This window comes from Chenopodium quinoa, unplaced genomic scaffold (assembly GCF_001683475.1).
Source record: "Chenopodium quinoa cultivar QQ74 unplaced genomic scaffold, ASM168347v1, whole genome shotgun sequence".
Classification (NCBI taxonomy): domain Eukaryota; kingdom Viridiplantae; phylum Streptophyta; class Magnoliopsida; order Caryophyllales; family Amaranthaceae; genus Chenopodium; species Chenopodium quinoa.
The window spans coordinates 198,856-218,745 of NW_018744518.1; the positions used below are offsets into that span (position 1 = coordinate 198,856).

The window sequence follows — 19,890 nt, forward strand, 5'->3', positions numbered from 1 at the left end:
TTGTAATTTAGTATTTCTTAATTTTATTGTTAACAAAATTTTGTATTGATTAAATTATTTATGAGTAGTACAATATTAATTATTTTTAATATTAATTTTTGCAAAATGTATTTTTTAATAAAATAATAATATTTATTCTTAACTAAATTTTTTTATTGATTAAATTATTTATGAGTACAATATTAATTATTTGTGTCATTATTTTATGCGAAATTTCATTTTTCATTAGTACAACATTAACGATTACAACAATGGAACATAATGATCGTACACCAATCATACAAACCAAATAAATTAACGATTACAAAACTATTTATTCATTACGACCGTATTTTTGCCAAATATGCTCAACTAAATCATCTTTCAAAGAAAAATGGGTTTGGCTATCACGCAGGGTAATTCTTCTTTGAATATACGCGTCAAAACCAACGTTTGGTGGTCGGCTAACGTCAAATTCGAAAGGCTCGTTGTTATTCACTGTGGCACTTGTACTCGGACCAGACCTTGCTCTATGAAGCTGAGGGCGATCTTCTTCATAATACCTTCTCAAAACTTCGGCACGAGTGTAATTGTGTCGTTCATCCTCGACAATCATGTTGTGCATAATGATACAAGCTTTCATTATGTCGCTCAAAATGTCTTCGTCGAAAGCAAGTGAGGGTTGTCGTAATATGGCAAACCTAGCCTGTAGAACTCCAAACACACGTTCAACGTCTTTCCGAGCTGCAGCTTGTTTATCTGCAAATAACTTGTCCTTCTGGAGTTGAGGATATGTGATACCTTGTATAAATGTTGCCCAGTTCGAATATATACCATCTGTTAAGTAGTATCCCATGTTGTACTCATGGTCGTTTACCATAAAACTAATTGGTGGTGCCCGACCTTTCAAAACATCGTCAAACACCGGAGAGCGGTATAGGACGTTAAGATCATTGCAAGAGCCGGGTATTCCAAAAAATGCATGCCAAATCCATAAATCTTGATCCGCAACAGCTTCGAGGATAAGGGTTGCATTCTTGCTACGACCTGCGTATTGTGCTTTCCAAGCCATAGGACAGTTCTTCCACTCCCAGTGCATGCAGTCGATGCTACCGATCATGCCCGGGAATCCACACATTTCATTTTGGTGAAGGATTCTCCTTAAATCTTCATCTGTTGGACTTCTTAAGTACTCGGCCTCAAAATTCTTGATCACCCCTTGAGTAAAATGTTGCATTGATTTTCTAGATGTTGTTTGACCCATGCGTATGTATTCATCTACGGCATCCGGAGCAACACCGTACGCTAACATTCTTATTTCAGCGGTGCATTTCTGCAGAGGTGATAAGCCAAGCCTACCAGCTGCATTCCTACGCTGCTGGAAGAACGGATCGCCCTCAACCACTTTATTCATAATCCGACAGAATAAAGGTTTGTGCATTCGAAATCGACGACGAAACTGATTTTCGGAATACACATGATTTATTGCGAAGTAATCATTGTACAATTGCAAATGCCCTTTCTCCCTTTCTCTATCTCCCCTATGTTGCGGGACTGTTTCATCTTCATTTACAATTTCGATCTCGGATGGAGGTGGTTGAGGAAGCATTATGTTAGGTAAGTGATTTGTGACAAATTCGTCAACTAGATTATCAAATTCCGCATATTGATTTGAATCAGAAGAATTTGAGCTTGAGGTTGAGCTTATGGAAAACATTTTCTGTGTTTGGTTTTTGAATGTTTTGGTGTTGTGGATCAATTTATGGATTTCACACCTTTAAATAGGAAATGTTATCAGTGCATGTCCTTCAACTGAGTGTGAACTGACTACTCAATGTATAGTAAAAACAAAATACATGACTACTCAATTCTTAATAATCAATACCAATGCTTGTCATACGGTTGAAGTTATGTATGAAATGACTACTCAATGCTTGTATAAAACAAAAACTACAATTGGACTTGACTACTTTTTGGGATTTGACAGTTCAATGGTTGATAAAACCAACCACTTGACTCATAATTGTATAAGACAAAATCTACACACACTAGCTAGTACTTCACTCATAATTGAACAAAATATATGAAAATGTAATATAATTTGATTAATTTTTGGAACACAATTAATAATAAAAATTAATTCATTGCAACATAAAATAAACAAAATACTTGAAATCATAATGCATAATAAACTACTCTACTTTCCACCATATACTTCTTGAATTAGTTCCTCCTTCCACGCTTCTTCAGTTGTAAGTGGCGTCGTTTTTGACATAATTGCTTGCAACATATCAAATTTCATCTTCTTCTCTTGTAATTCGACCTGTTTGTTTTTCCTCTTTTCCTTTTCCCTTTCAAGCTCCAACCTTTGCTACCGTAAATTTGCCTCAAAGCTTCTAACTTCAGTATAAGCCTGTATCTGTTCACCAATACTTAAAATTTCACTATCATGAGCAATAGCTTTTCCCTTACGCTTAGCCTTTGCTTTTTTTACCCCGTCGGGTCTGGGTATACCTCCTGATGAAAACCCACCAACGGGAACATCTCCTTCAGCTTCACTTTCAGTTCTCGATCTCTTTCCACTTCCACTGCTATCCTCGGTGTCCCCTTCCGGACGCAGTTGACAATCCTGTCGTTCCTTTAGTGACAATGCCCATCTGAGTTTCGGCCTCCACTTTGGGTCATTCTTTATCATTTCCCAAGCGTGGGGAAAAACAAAATTGTGTGGTGGTTTGGCTAATATATGGAACAACTTCGAGGCCTTTTGAATTCGATCAACTTCGTTGAATCCACTTCCAGTTAACGGATCCGCTTCATCATAACAACTTGTCCATAACAGTACATCTGCCGCCATCCTTCTCCAACGGTTCTCCAAACTCTTCGCATTTCTGGGTGGTAGTATTTCTGGCTTCTTAGCTTGAACCATGTCGTACGCCGCAGATATTTGTCGCCAAAGTTCAGCTGCTTTCATGCCCGTACCCACTATCGCATTTCCACTGTATTTTAAATATAGCCCAATAAGAGCTTCATCTTCTGCGACTAACCAAATACGACTAGCTTTAGCGAGTTGTTGGTTGGAACCCCCCCGCATTCTTTGAGTCGACGGAGGGTATTGAGGTGTCTCAGGCACATTTTCTTCTTGGCTATCATCGTACTAAGAGTTACTTCCTTGGTAGACAGGAGGTGATTGCTCGTAATCAGTGTTTTCAGTTGGAATTTGTGGAGGTATTTCAAGTTGTGGAGGTATTTGTTGTTGTGGAGGATTTTGCAGAGAGGTGTTGCTCAATCTTTGTAGGGAAAGTTGAAATTGAGGGTGATTCTTGAAATTCTCATCTAAATCATTACAATTTTGAGAAAGTATTGAGTAAAAGGGGTTATTCGGATCCATATCTATTTTTTTTTATTAATTTCAAAAACTAACACAATAATAACAATAATAATAATAATAAATAATATAAAAATAATAATAATAATAATAATATTAATAACAAAAATAATAACGAACAACAATAATAATATTAATAAGCTAAAATAATAACAATAATAATTATACTTCCAATAATAATAGTAATAATTATTATTATTTTAATAATAATAATAATAATAATAATAATAATAATAATAAGAATATTAAAAGGATGACTAATTATGAGGGAGAAATTAAGAGAAAATGTAAATACAGCAAATTTATGTGAATTTTGGAAATATGAAAATATAGGCAAAATGGGTCTCTATTTGTAGAGATTTTTTTTTTCTAGCCGTTGGTAAATTTTTTTTTTTTTAATTTTATAAGCACAAAATACCCGTTACAAAATTGTTACCGTTGCAATAATCAGGAATTTCCTGATTGGTCCAACTCACCTGACAGGACGCGTGTCAGGGCCTGATTGGGCGTGCTGACGCGCCTGTCAAGGCTGCAAATATAATTTTTTTTTTTTTTTTTGCTTTTCCTACCCTCAAAATGCAGCGTTTTGAGGTGAAGCAAAGCACACGCTTCCTCAAAACGCTGCGTTTTGAGGTAAGCTTAGCAAAAAAAAATAAATTAAAATGCAGCTATGCACGTGGGGCCCAATTTTTCTTGGTCAGTTTTTTAATTTTGCCCAAACTTTGATCAAAAATTGATTTGCCCATGAGCATTTTTAATTAGACCATTGATGGGGAGTTATTTTTTTTTATTAAACCCCAAAAAGTACCCATGGGCATTTTTCTCCCCATTGGTGGCAATGCTCTAACGGTCGTACATTTGCCTCTACGCGCCATGTTCGACTGCATGGACATAGAAGAATAGGTGTGGGTGAGTAGGTACGCACTAGAAATGGACCTTTTCCATAAAGACGAGGACTGGTCCCCGTCCACCCAAGATTCCTCCCTCCCGGGCCTCATGATGAGAAACAGATGAGGCCGAGTGTTGAGCCAGTGTGTGTTTGGAAATACAACAACTATAAAAAAAAAATAAAAGGAACGGAAAAAGGGAAAGAAAAAAAAGGAAAGTATTCGGTTACCTCTGTTCGAGTAGAAAACTTGAAGACTTTGAAAATCTTGATGAAGATTGACTTGAAACTCAACTCCTTGACGGGAAAACTCCTAATGCACAGTAAAATTCTTGAAGATTCAAAGAAAACTCAACTTTCACTCTCTAGAAGCTCTGACTTCTCTCTAGAAAGTGAATTAAACCAAAATAACAAAATAAAGTCAAAACTTTGTTGTATATAGGCAAAAATTTACAAGGGCTGGATGGTAAAATCACCTTTTCCTGCCTAAAGAAGTCCAACAATTTAACTTTTCAAAAGCTTAACCTAGAAGACAAACGGTTGAAAGTTAAAGATGCGAATTCAGATGTGCGTCATAAACACCCGTCAAAGTTAACGTCCCTCTGGAACTTGAACCATCTTTTCGAAAAATCCGGAAGGATATTGATCATTTCCCAAAGGCCATTCAACCACACCGTCCGCCTGACTATCAGATAAAGTCCACCTATGAGATCTGGAGACCCGAACGAGGCATTCAGCCCAAAAACTCTCAGATAAATGGACGAATCTCTCCGACCTCTGATAAAGCTCCTAAATGCTCAAAAAAAAAATTTAAGTACACAGACGAGTGGAAGATCAGAGGAGACGGCCCGCAGAGTACGAGCCACCTCCTCATAGGGGGAATTGTTTAGGGTAAAAATACCCCTAAAAACATGGACCAATCCCATAGAGACACGTGGCCTAACTTTAAAGGCGACACGTATCCTAATTGAATATGACACGTGTAAACCCTAAATGAAGCACCTGAATATACACAAGAAGGCCTCCTTACATCAGGAGACCCAATTCCCTAAACAGCCGCAAAACGACGCCCTCATCTGAAATGTGTCGTCATCTTTTGCTCAGTCAATCAAAGCACGGAAATCTAGGGTACTAACCCTAAGGGGCATAATTTCCCACCCCTATAAATACCCCAATCATTTATGATAGGAAAGGGTGGATTGTGACATACTCCCTCCGTCTCCAAAACTTTAACCCTTTGGCCTAATTTTAGTCCCAAAATGATCGACCCATTTGCATTAAAATACCCACCAATTTACAACAATATTTGTGCAAAATTAGCTTCTCCATATAAAATTTTGTTTTTTTATAATGTATTTTTAATACTTTATCTCTACTTTTTTACAGACCCCATGTAAATTTATCTTTCCTATATGTTTTTATTTCTTTTTATTTAAGTTTCTTAATAACTGCGAAATCAACCCAAAAGAGTCGAAGTTTTGGGGACAGAGTAACATTTAAGAGCACAACATGCTCCAACTTCTCTACTTTCTCTCTCTAGTGTTTCCGTTTTCGGGTTACTAACTTGACCTATCGGAATATTTGTTATTTTGCAAGTGTCCGAGCCCGAGCCCATCTATTAGAAAGCGTCACCAGTATCCCAAGGGAAATCCAAAAAATCCCCCAAAACACCCTCTATTTTATTTTAGGAAAAATTGCTCCCATTAATCTGAACTTTGTCTCGTCCGCCGAAAATAATCCCAACTTTCGTTTATTATCTATACTCCCAACTTTAGGGGGTATTAATTTTTGTTGCACCCCAATGACTTGGAACCGGTTAAAGAGGTAAATTTTGTTGACTTGTGATTAGTTGTACACGTGTCGCATCATGATAGGTTAAAATTAAAAAAAAAACAAAAAAAAAAAAAAAACTCAAATCCACTTCCATCACCACCACTTCCCCTTCCATCAGCCCCAGCCACCTGAGGGTTGAAACGGAGGAGGAAATGGGCGAAAATGGAGGGAACAAGGTGGCGGAAACGGAGGGAGGAAGCTAAGGGGGCGAAGCGGAGGGAGAAGAGGGCAAATTGGAGGGGTCGGAGGGGGAAGGGGGCGAATCGGAGAAAAGGGAACGAATCAGAGGGGGCGAAAACGACCACCCTCATGCCGGAAACAGCACGCAGGGGCCTCCCCTCTGCCGGAAACTGGAGGGCCTGCCTCGTGCCGAAAACGAAAGCTGCTGGGGAGGGGTTTTCGAGGGGGAGGAGGGGTTTTCGAGGGTGGCTGGGCTGCTGGGGAGGGGTTTTCGGGGGTGGGGGAAGGGAAGGGGTGGCTAGGCGGCGATTTCCGACAGCGAGGGAGGGGTTTTTGGGGGTGGGCGCGAATTTCCGGCGAGGTGGGGGTGATATGTAGTGTTTTTCGGGAATGGGGGGTGGTGGCTGGGTTTGGTAGTTTTTTATTATTATTTTTTTTTCTTTTTTTTATATTTTTTTTGGACCTATCACGTGTTGACACGTGTCTAGGTAACCTGCTACACCAAGTTGGACGACCACCTCTTGGGTGCAATAGAAATTAATACCCCTAAAATTAGGAGTGATAGATAATAAACGAAAGTTGAGATTAATTTGGACGGACAAGGCAAAGTTCGGATTAATTAGAGCAATTTTTCCTTTATTTTAAGACAGTTTTTTTTACACCACCCATTCAGTCATTCTGATAGGTGAACCAAAAGAAAACAGGAATTATTAAATATAGAATCCGTGCACAAAATATTCACATTATAATATACCCCTTTAAACTTGACATCATCTGTTATACCAAAAAACCATACTACGAAGTCTACAATCTAACAAGAAAAACACCGTGGGACAAAAAGATGCCCAAAGCTCTTTTAGTCAAACTAAATATTGGATACATTCTCGTGATTTGTATTGAGTTACTATACTATGCCAATATCTCAAGACGATAGTGTAAAAAAACATGAATGAAATGATCATATTTTGATAAATAATACCAAGAAACCCCATCCAGCCCTTTCGTCCTGCAGGCTCTTGCAGCTTTAACTCGCTAACAAACAAATTTCTGTAGGCTCACAAGCTAATGCTAATATTTTACACAAAAATATTAGTCAAATGCCTACACAATTTGAGCAAACCCTAAGTGGATAAGCTGGCAAAGACATGCCCACCGCCCACCGATTACTTAAGAGTTCAATGCCATGAATAGGTTCTGCCTTCGAGCATGCTCCGGGATGAGGTGGTTTACCATATCAGGTGGGATGCCTGAGAGTTCTGAGGGTAAAATGAGATACATGTTATATGTGATGGCAAAGAGAAAAAAAAAAAAAAAAAAAAAAAAAAATAAAAGAGCTAAACCAGATTTGGCCTATTCCAGACAAATAAAATTTATAACTATCGAAATGCAACATGCATAGAACAAAATAAAAATTAAAATATATATATATATATATATATATATATATATATATATATATATACTTCCTCCGTTTTTTTACTATCGCACCATAGGGGATGGGTACAAATATTTTGGTAGTGGAAAAAAGTAAGAGAGAAAAAGGTAAAAATGCAAAATTGTCCATGTAATATATTGATAAAATATAAAGTAAGTGTGAAAAAACAAGGGTATGTTGGGTATTTGTAGTGTGAACACAAATAATTTTTTTTCTAAAGAGGAAATGGTGCAATAATTGTAAAACTTCCAAAAAAGACAAGTGGTGCAATAATAAAAGAACGGAGGAAGTATATATATATATAATATATAAGGGGAGGCTCTCATGAGAATTTTTCTTATGTGAGAACACTCTTTATGTTCTAAATTTTTACTCGTATGTTCTAAATTTTAAATCCGATGTTCTAAACTTTTCCTTAGGTGTTCTAAATTAAATCAAATGTTCTAATTTAGTACTCACATGTTTTAAACCATAAATTAGTTAAGTTTAATATCATAAATTTTATTTTAAATAACTTGTTCCAAAATTTTAACTTATATGTTCTAAATTTTAAAATGTGTTCTAAGATTTTTAATTATATGTTCCAAATTTTAAAGCGTATGTTCTATTTTTTTACTCTTATGTTCTAAATTTTTTACTCACACTTTCTATATTCTATATAAGTTTGTTCTAGCGTTTTTTGTCAAAAAAAAAAAAAAAAAGAAAGAAAAATCAGTTTGTTCTAAATTTTTATTCACATGTTCATAATCTTAAATCAGATGTTCTAAATTTTACTCATATGTTTAAAATTTCATAAAGTAGATTTTATAAATTTTTAATCACTTGTTTTAATTCTTAAATCAAATGTTCTAAACATATTACTCACATACATGTTCTAAATTATTACTCAGATGTTCTAAATTTTAATTTCAGACACATGTTCTAAATTTTTACTCGTATGTTCTAAACTTTTACTCACATGTTCTAAATTTAAAATCAGTTCTCATATAAGTATGAATTCTCACATATGAATTTATTCTCACCGGATCTCTCCCCTATATATATATATATATATATATATATATATGAGAAAACGACGAATTTTTTTTGGAGCAATGGTCAAGGAGAGATCATAAAGACAAACTATAGTCCTAGCAGCGTACTAAATGTTTTGGTATCTTAAGTCTATATCATAATGGCTCATTAGTCATTTGTAAACGGGTTTAGATAGGTGGATAAAAAAAATAGTGTGGTTTTGTATATACATATACATATAAGAAAGAGAGGGGTTTTAACTTCACACATAAATAAGAGTGGGATTTTAACTTCAAAAAGGGCCAAAATTCTCAAAAAAGAATAATAACGTTGGAAAATTTGTCAATACTACCTAAAAAAAAGACCCTTTGTGGGCTTTGTCAATTACTACCCCTATAACTGATAAATTTGAATGACTACTACTAAATGTAATTTTCCGAGTACTTAAGGCTATAATGACAACATTTGTTAGTGAAAATGTAATTTAAGGATTTTTTTTTTTTTTTTGAAGGAAATGTAATTTTAATCCTTATTTATTTAGTTAAAAAATGAAATAAAAGAGAAATAAAAAAAGGAAAAATTGTTTTAAACAAGTGTTGGAAGTTCCAAATAAAAACGTAATTCCCAAATAGTTTCAGATTTCAGCCCCACTGTCCTGACTTTTTGTTCAGAACAAGTTTTTAAAAGCTAAACCATTTCAACAATTTTTTTCCCAAAAAGCAGCCGAATAAAAACTCCACTAATATTTAAATCACAATCCAGCTTGCATTGACAATAAAATCGTACCTTGTGGCTTGAAATTGAACAGAGGAGGAAGAGGGCGACCATTAGGAAGTCGTGTATTTGGATCCCTCAACTCATCAAAGAACGAGTGAATGCAAGCTTCCAACTGCAGAATATTTATACTGGATATATAAAGTTGGCATTACAGAATCCTCAATCAATTCTACCAAGAGTTATATGGAAGATAGAAGTAAGCAAAATAATGACAAGCATATAAAAAAAAAAAAATAGCAGCCAACTTACAGCAGTGCATCTCAAATTTGGAGAGTACTGAAAGAACCTACAGATTAAATCAACTGCTTCAGGAGGCAGACGTTTCTGAAAGACCTGAGAAAATACACAACAGTTACAAAATTAAATAAACTCAAAGTTACTAGGTTTAAAAAGCAAAACAAAATGGCTATAATAAAAATGAAAAATGAATTTTCAGACATAATTTTCCAGGGAAAAATATCCTATCTAACGAGCTTAAGCACCCATAGTGCTTTCATGTATGATAGGTTGAATGATAGATTTAGTGACCCTTTCCAGGCATCGCCTAAAAAAAACACTACCTCAAGTGTAAACACGGTTTAAGCTCTCTTCTGGAAAGACTTCGAGCTGAATATTCTAAGTTCATTTAACAGCTATGTCAGCTATGAGACTTCTTTTGGGAAAAGAGTGTTATATTCTAATAATATTAAGGTCATAGGCCCTTTTTATATTTCTATATATCCAAGAAATATTAATGGTATACATTCTCTGTAAACAAAAACCTATGCAATTCTAAAACACAGCAGATCAAAAAAGAACAAACCTGTACAAAAGTGCAACTCCAATATACCAAGTATGTTTTTAAAACCAATATACAAAATGTATCCCTTTAGACGGAAGTAGCAATTTTGAATAAAATGACTGCTAAGAGAAAGGTGGATCTCTTCCCCAAAACAAAAATCAGTAATCTGTCAGCCTTATATCATATAGTTTGACCACAAACATATTTAGAGCTAAGCAAAACAGAAAATCAATTGTTTCTTAAAATAACATTCAACCATGGCTTGAATGACCCTCCAACTGGATCTCACTGTGTGCTACACGTGAAGTTTAAATAATTAAGCAAGTCTGCAAGGATTATTATCAACTGATGGTTCTAAAGCAAAAGAATTCGTTGTCCTGCAATCAATTTCTAACTGACAAGAATTCCTGTAATGTCATGATTCTGATATACAAAGAAGAGCATTTCATTTTACATTCCAGGTGGAAGATGCTTAAGATCACTCCTAATGGTAATGCATCACAACTAATCCACCTTGAGTCAAGAGACATTGTACTCTCTCCCTCTAGAATACTCAAAGCATTCCTAGACATCCTAGAAAATAAAATTTCCAAAAGTTGTATTTCTACGTGAACAAGACAATGCATATATAACTGTGAGCCCGTGAGCTTTCACAAGACGCAAAAAGAAGAGCAAGATATAAAAAACACATAAGACAAAAATCTTCTATAAATAGTGTAAGTCCCACGACATTCTCATTGTGACTGTATTTTTCAATTCTCAGGCTACTGTTTTAGGAAAATGAGTATCTGACTTAAATGGATTGGCTTGACAAAATTTGTCTTCATCAATATTTTTCTTTAATTTTGGTAATCGTATGGAGTTTGTTAATAGCATGAAATTATAAGAAATTCGGTTGTTTCTGTTTGTCGATAGGTGACAAAAGCAATATTAGGACATATTGCCAATGCTTGCCCCGGAAAGAAAACTCACACCATAAGAGCAACATATCCACCAATGGGAACTAAAAGATAGAGACAATCGACACTATTTAGTCATACCTTGTGCCATGGATGAGGTTTTATCTGTGGAAACTTGAATTCAGTGTAATTGGGATTCATGCATTTTATCTCTTCTCTAGTTGGTGTTCCAAGAACCTGCAATAAGACAGTGTTATGCATCCTGATAAAGATAAGGTTGATTATTGAACATAAGACAGGATTAACATTATTTACTGTAAAACGAAATGCACAAAAGATAATAATAAAGTGGATAGGAAGATGATTAGGACTCCTCTTAAAACTAAATGTAACAAAATTGCATGTGTTACATGTTGTACATCATCCACAAGATAAACCAAGGAAATCCTCTAGAGGATAGCACCAAAGAGAAGCAACAATACAAGTGTGCTGAACACATGTAGATTACCTAGAAATATTCAAACTTCTATTTCTCAAGTTAAACAGAATGATCTGCAAATGCAAACCAATATAGATTGTGCACAGAACATCATTAAAGTCTATAGTCCCAAACAAAAATTCCAAGGAAATTATAGAAAGCACCCATCTATGTAACTCGAACTCTTCAAATTACCTCAAGTACTTGTGTTGTACCCTCAACACTCGGACATGGGTATGACACTTGGACACTTCATTTTAGTTCAAAATTATTGAATTTTTTTCACAAAATAGACGAGTCGGACACGGACCCGTGTCAGACATGGGTACCCGAGTAACATAGCATCTAACAACACAAAATATAATGCTCAATATTTCAAAATCCAAAGCACATCAAGCACACATCAACAAAGTAACACTTTGTAATCTGAGCCTCTATACAACAATAGTACACATACTAAATACTAAAAGCTTCGGAAAATTTGTCAGAAACTTTTAAGAGAACCACTATGCGAAAAATATATTTATAATTTATTAGCAAACAAAGATGACCAACTTACTATGTTTTGCTAGATGAAAGCTCAACATACTTTTCCAGTGTTGGACTCGCATTTTCCGGCACGGCTTACTTTTCCCTCCTCTCCCTCACCACCACCACTATTCTCTTTCCTCCCACCACCAACGTCCTCTGTTCTCCCACCACCGCCACCACTACTCTCTCTCCTTTCTTCCACCACCACCACCACTGTTTCTCCTCTCCACCCTTCACTTTCTGCCCTCTCCTTTATTCCACCACCGCTGTCACTATTTCTCCTTTCTGCCACCACCGTCACTATTTCTCCTTTCTACCACCACCGCCACCACTATTCTCTTTCCTTTCTTCCACCACCACCACTTTGATGCTGCTCATCATCAAGGATAATCCACCATGAGAACTACAACCACCACCATGAATTAAACGACGTCACACGCTAATGATGGAAACGAACCCTAATATAGTCGAATTTGGTAGGAACGATTTTGGATCTGAATTCAACCATTATATGGTGAAATAACTACACGAAGAGGAGAGAAAAATTGAAGCAAGGCAAGAGATGGGAAGACAAACGACGGTTAGAAAAACTAGGTATGTAGGGTAGTGAGGATGTACAACAGTGTTAGGACAGTTTATTATGAGAAAAGAGAAAAAATTGAAGGCAGGAGATAAGAAATTGTGGTGGTCATGTTGGGAGGAGAGCGAACATTGGAGGCGTTGGTGATGTGGATCTTTCAAGACTCACAAAGCTCGCAAGCTATAATAATATTGGTTTATGAATTTAGCAAAATTAAAAAATTTACACGAAAATTAAAGGGTTAGTATTCTCATTCTCACAAGAATAGAGGGTCTCTTCCTAGTTGCAACTAGAAGATTGTCAGAAGTCACAACAAGTGTTTTTTTGTTATGCACCCATATTCAAACAGTAAAAAATTCCTAAAAAAACTCAAAAGGATTCGTTATGCACAACAAGTAATGAGAGAAAGGATTCATTCTCAAAACAAAATTCACACACTCAAAAACTTTATTGGTATGCACCCATATTTATGGGGTGAAAAATCCTACAAAGATAAGATAGTAAACTATTAATCATAATCCTAAGACAAGACGGAAAACTAGGAATCCTAATCATAATTCATCTCCTAATCATACTTGTAACCAACAACTAATTTTATCCTAAATTAGAAATATAAATATCCTAATAACCAAAACCCTAAACACAAAAAAAACTTTTCAAGTGAAAGGTACAAACCCATAGTTAAAAATCCTAATAATTATTTAATAACTAAACAACAGCGTAGGTTATCAATAAACTCCAAAATTCTTCACAAACATTCCAAGAATCTTCAAGAAAACTTATATTGGAGGAGAGTTAAAATTGTTGGCGGTGAAGGAGGTAGAGAAAAATAAAGTTAATTTCAGAAAAAGTGAGTCAACACAAGAAAACCACTTCAAGATTTCATCTTGCTAAAAAAAGTAAGAGCTTGTCCGCCATCATTTTTTTGTTTGCAGTTTTCTTTATTTTTTAAAACAAAAACAAAAAAAAGGAAACTAGAAAAAGTTGTTTCCCCTTTTCTATTGTCAGTTTACAAAATTATCATGATTATAATAAGTTTGACCAAGTTTTGATTCATTATATGACACATATCATATATTTTTAAAAAAAAATAGAACACTATGACAATACCGAACAGACCCCAAATTAGTTGTTTTTGTTTGCAAAAGAATTTTAGGAGCTTTTTTTTTCCTCACAAAGGTGCTTTTAAAAGGCTTTTCGACAAATTTTCCAAACCTGTAAATCAAAAAATTGTGCAACCCTTCATATGTAAACCCCAAACCCCCCTCCCCCCAACCCGTAATATATATGTCTCCATCTAAGTAAACCCATACAAAGTTTTTACCCAATTTTCAAAACTCAACGACGATGATATACCCTCGTACTTAATTAAACCAAATGGCACTTTCATTAAGGAGGAAAGAAGATAATAAAATAAAATAAAACAAAAGGAAATATAGGGTAAAAGGGGGAGGGTGGAGGGTGGGAGAGAATTTACACCTAATCCTTAACAAAGTACCGGTGACAAATTTTCACAATATAGCCTTGATATAAAATTTAATCCACAATTCACAAACCTTTGAATACAAACTTCTGGTTCTTTTATTGCCCAATAGGTACCGAGAATAGCATTTTGATCTACTAACTTTCTCTTGGCAAGTTTAAGAAGAGTAACTTCAAATTAAAATATATCATGAAAAATAAATAAATAAATAAACAAATAAAAAGAAATTCACTAGGAAAACAAAAGAGTGTTCTATAAATTAGATTTTACGTAAAGGACATCTCACGAAAATTAAAACAATAGGAGTACCTAAATAATTTTTTCAAGGTGCATCGGTAATCCGTAAAAATTCAAGAAAATATAGAGAGAAGTCCATCCCATGGAGTTTCACAGGTAGCCTTTCGCCCACTTCATACCTTATTGTTTTATCAAGCCACTTGATGATGATAAGACAAATAAGAGGGAAGCAAGTAACGGAGGAAAAATTATGGTATTCTTTACCATTTAGACTGCCTCAAAAAATGAGAATAAAAGTTTCCCACCTAATTCCTTGGTAATTTTTTAATCCCTTAAATAATTTCCTCTTCTGATTTCTCCTCATACCTTCATACCTTTCTCACATTACTCTACACTCATTAGCTCTACACTCTCTTTCTCCTATGCATCTTTCCTTCCCTTCTCAAATCTCCTTGGTTATTCTCCTTTCTTTCTCCTTCACCGGGGAAAAAAAAATTGCATCCTCATTGGTTTACAATTTGGAGATCTATAAAATTCAATGAGGAAGTTGTCAAAATAATTGGTTTTTGGCGGTGGCTAAGGAAGGTGATGGTGGTTTTTGGTGTTGCGTCAATGGTGGCGGTTTCATGTAAATATATCTAATGAAATCAATGAAAGATGAAATCAATTACCTTAAAAAAAACATTACCCTCACACCATAGCTTAGAATACCCCTTTTAAAAATCTCACCTCTTAAATCAATTCCATGACAATAGTTCACCTCTTAATTTATACCTTTTGTAACACTAATTCCAGGCATAATGAACGAAATTGCTATAAGATAAAATCAAAGACCTGGATACATATGCAGGTATCTAGCATGAACCTCGCCTTGATCCCTCAATGTCATACAGAATTAGGAAAAAAATGAAAATTATAAGTTGTCCATACAAAAAATATATACTACGTATCTACTTCCTTTACTCCCCTAATATTGCAACAATTACTATTTTAGAAAGTTTTACAAACATTGCAACATTACAAAATATGCACATGTATTCTCTTCTCCCTCTCTCTCTCTCTCTCTCCCCCCCCCTCATCAAATGGTCCCCATTTATATTTATCTTTTCTCACCTTAAATTCCGTGTCTTCCCCTTGTTGCAATATTAGGGGTATGGAGGAAGTATATTCTAGGTATACATCACAATGACACGAATAAAGTCTCTCATCTTCAGATTAAGAACTAAGTCCCACTCACAATATGATCGAAGCCTCCTTTTTCACCAACCAAAACTTAGTTGATTTTTCAATGGCCAAGATTAGACAGGGATAGAACAAAAGTATGTTAATGCTAGCTATTCAGCACAGCTGTACACCAGCAGCTTTGAGCTATTTTTATTTAGTTCCCTTAAGTGGATTCATAAATAGCTCTATCTACTAAGTACTTTCCTCTGTTGCCCATATAGAGTTTGTAGAAATGTCCAGAGTTTTTTTGCTTTATGAGCATTAGCACCTCCACAATTTTAATCCATGGTGCACTTTTGGTTACAAGGGATGCAAATTCATTAAAAATATAAAATATATATATATATATATATATATATATATATATATATATATATATATATATATATATATAACATGATAGATATTCTTACCTTGATGATCTCCACTAATTGATCAACCCCACTCTCTCCAGGGAATAATGGCTGTTAAAAATATTCATTTAGGGTTAAAGGATGTACATCACCAAGCAATAGCAGTCAACATTTTCTAATGAAAATCAACCACCTGCCCAAGAAGTAATTCTGCCATAACACATCCTGTAGACCATATATCAATTGCAGTGGTATACTCAGTAGCCCCAAAAATGAGTTCTGGGGCACGGTAGTATCTTGAGCATATATATGAAACATTGGGTTCTCCTTTAACCTAACACAATGAACATGCCAAAAAAAAAAAAAAAAACACCATTAAGGCACAAGAGAACAGACAAAAGAAAACAACAAAATTGATAAAGTATCTCAAAATGGACATATAAGTCTTATTATTATCCAGCCAATTAAAAGCATACCAATACTTTCGCACTTCCAAAATCACATAGTTTGAGCTGGTGTGTATGCGGATTTACCTAGCACCACAACAAAATATTTCAGTACAATTGTGCAAGATAATTATGTCACCAGATAGTACAACCAATGATTTATATGGGATCAATGTTATTTCACAAATTTTAAGCATTTAAACTAGTGTGCTCTCCCTTCTCTGTCATGTTAATTTCAGAAATAAAGAGGGCTAAGCAATAGTGTAGAGTGTAGTGCCTTAAGCGACGAAGAGTTCAATGCAATTATTAAACTCATGTTAGTATAATCAACAAATATAAATTAGTTGCTATTTGCCACAACTTCCACCCTTTACCCAAACCTTGAAGTACGAAAATAAATTTAAGCTGCCTTGGGTTTGATATAAATGTTGAAAAAATTTTATAGAAAAAGGGGAATAATAATTTGTTTGACAATGTGAGCTACCTTGGTAGAAAGGCTACAAAGTATCATGTAATTGCCACCAAAGTTCTTATTCCGTTTTCAACTTGGCAACTTGAAAACCCAAAAATTTTGTATCCCTTATTTCCTTATATTTCAACCAAAATTTCTCATCAAAACATTTAGATATTACTGGTCCATTTTCCTTGGACAACAATACAGGGTTGGGATCAGGTTAGAAGTGTGCTTAGTGTAGAGGCGTGAGTGTTGTAAATATAGAAGAAATCTATAGTAATAGTATAAAGAAATAACAAGTAAGACCGAAAAATTGATCTCACAAAACAAAGGAACAAATGGTGTGTCGTGATGCAAATCACTGGCTTGAAAACGAAATTCAAGCGCAACTACGGTGCTCAATTGTATTTGCCGACACGTTCCCTAAGGTTAACACACCTCTTCCACACAAAGGCACTTTTGGGTAGAAGGTTGGAGTCAAGTATCTTATGCCCAAAGAGAAATGAGTTTAAGCTATTGTGTTTGATTGTATTCTCAAGTGTTTGAAATCAGAAAATCATTCTCTAATTTATAATAGAGATAGAGGTAGATGAAAAGATCATAGAGAGAATATTCTTGAAGAAGAAGAATAAAATCAGAATTATTATGGTGGTTAAAACACCATAATCAACCTCTTAAATGGGGGGTTACAAGAAATCAAACAAGAAGAGGAATCCAAGGGAACCGTTGGAGTCCAACGAACAAACACGCGCCCGATCGGGCGGAGCTCGCCTGATCGGGCGGACACTTTTTTTTCTCAGAAGTCTTCTCGCGCCCGGTCGAGCGCCTAGTCGGGCGCTTGATCGGGCGGCGGAACTCCAGAAAATTACGACTCTTCTCGCGCCTGATCGGGCAGCCGCCCGATCGGGTGGAGCTCGCCTGATGGAAGTCTAAGCATGGAGAACTTCGAAGATTTGCTTATCATGCATCAAGATAGCTTGTCCCTAAACATTGATTTAAGCCAAGCATTGCATGGACACTTTCTTGGATATCAAAGCAAAGCCACGGTTTGCTTAGTGGCTTTTCTTGGAGTCTAGTTCACTTTCTTGAACTTTCTTGAATTTTCTTTACTTAGATTTTTGCTTACAAGTTTTTACCTTTCACTTGAAAGGGTTTTTCTTGGTTCAAGCATTAGGATCTTTAATCTTTATTTAGTTGCTTTTAAAATCAGTTAGTTAGCAAAATAAATCAGTTTAGACGTGTGCTTGTGCTCAAAGGTGCTTGCTCTTCAAGCAAGTTAGAATTCTAGTTTAATTAGGATTGAATTAGGAACTTGTCCAAATCTTCCTAGGTAAACTAAGTCTATAAATAGGGCTGTAAAACACACGAATTAAATAGAGATTAATATTCAGATTTATTTCTTAAGTTGCATACTTGAGTTTTTGTTGATTGCGATCAATTGCTGTTTTGCTTATTTTAGTTAAAACATTCGTTTGGATTGATTAATTAGGTGGATTCTTAATTGATTAATCTTAGTTTTTGTTTAATTCTTGGTGGATTTCCTGTATAGAATTAGACTTAAACATATCCCTTGTGTTTTGTTGATTTTCGGATCAATAATTCACATCATCTTTGGTATCAGAGCAGGTTTACGCAACTTCGGCAAAAATTAAACTAGGAACAATTGGCTGGGAATTTTTACATGATTCTTTTTGCATTGAACTCTAAAAACGTCCTGCTATCACCATATAAAATTTCATAATTTTTAGTTGAGTAACGCGCTCTACACAGCCTCAAACGTTTGGTGTTTGTGCACTGATTTGCGGTTGGGAGTCCGGTTCTTGTGATGCCTAGTTTTCCTTCAAGGTTCGATCTTTTAATCAAGATTTTTGCATAAACTGACTTGGTTTGTGTAGGAATCATGAGTGACGAAGAGGTCCCACAAGTTCCAAGGGGATTAACCTTAGAACAGGCTCAAAATCTTAGAAGAGACAGGCGAATTGACGAGTTGGCAGTAAGGATGGATGAGATATTAAAAAGGCTTGATACTCGTGCTGGAGATTCTTCAAGGAAAGGGAATTCTAACCCTAATTCTGGTTCAAGTGAGGAAGAACAACCAAGGAGGAACCAAAGGAGGCCACGAAATAATTATTCTTCAAGTGATGAATCACCAAGGCCTAGGAGAAGAGATAGACCAAAGGATGATGATAGGAACCTTAGATTAGATCTTCCCGAATTCAATGGGAGTATGAATGAACCTGAAAAATACTTTGAGTGGATTAGAAGGGCCGAGACACTCTTTGATTACAAGGAGTATGATGAAAGGAAAAGATGCAAATTGGCTGAATTAAAACTGACCGGTTATGCTAGTCTTTGGTACGATAATCTAAAGAAGAAGAGGCATAAGGAGGGGCGTACAAGAATCTCAACTTGGGAACAACTCAAGAGGCACATGAAAAAGAGGTTCGTACCTAGTGATTATATTCAAGATGTTTATCTTAAGATGCAACCTTTTAAACAAAATTCTATGACTGTTGTGAATTATATTGGTGAATTTGAAAAGTTATGCATGCTATGTTGTTTAGAAGAGATTGTTGAGCATAAGATTGCTAGATTTATTTCGGGGTTGAATGAGAATATTGCTGAAAAAGTTGAATTGCAACAATATTGGTCCTTTGATGATGTTTGCAAGGTAGCTTTGAAAGTTGAAAAACAGATAAAGGAGAAGAAAGGGACGTACACTAAGCCCTTTGTAAAAGGTTTCACTAAACCTTTTGAGAAGAACAGCTCGGAGAAAAGTGGTTCTAGTTCGAACTACAAGGAGACTAAATCAAAATTTGAAGCTCCTAAAAAGCTTGTTGAAGATAGGAAGTGCTTCAAGTGTGGTAGTGTTGGTCACATTGCAACTAATTGTCCATCAAAAAGAGTAATGACTGCTCAAGAGTGGGAACAAGAA

General features: G+C 35.4%; 2 protein-coding genes across 4 annotated transcripts in view; both read right to left on the reverse strand.

Moving 5' to 3' along the window:
• Positions 1-2,350: 2,350 nt before the first annotated feature.
• On the reverse strand, positions 2,351-3,070 carry LOC110698409 (glutathione S-transferase T3-like). Its single transcript, XM_021875829.1, has one exon. It carries the CDS (start codon positions 3,068-3,070, stop codon positions 2,351-2,353), a length of 720 nt encoding a protein of 239 aa, XP_021731521.1.
• Positions 3,071-6,985: 3,915 nt separating this feature from the next.
• LOC110698401 (shaggy-related protein kinase kappa-like) overlaps positions 6,986-19,890 on the reverse strand; it is a 35,231-nt gene continuing 22,326 nt past the window's right edge. For all 3 annotated transcript variants that reach the window (XM_021875821.1, XM_021875819.1, XM_021875818.1), the window contains exons 7-13: positions 16,532-16,588; positions 16,249-16,389; positions 16,116-16,166; positions 11,311-11,406; positions 9,739-9,822; positions 9,499-9,601; positions 6,986-7,519 (exon numbers count right to left, since the gene is read on the reverse strand). In XM_021875821.1, the coding sequence (XP_021731513.1) occupies positions 7,431-7,519; positions 9,499-9,601; positions 9,739-9,822; positions 11,311-11,406; positions 16,116-16,166; positions 16,249-16,389; positions 16,532-16,588 (621 nt within the window). In that variant the 3' untranslated portion in view covers positions 6,986-7,430. The remainder of the gene's footprint in view (positions 7,520-9,498; positions 9,602-9,738; positions 9,823-11,310; positions 11,407-16,115; positions 16,167-16,248; positions 16,390-16,531; positions 16,589-19,890) is intronic.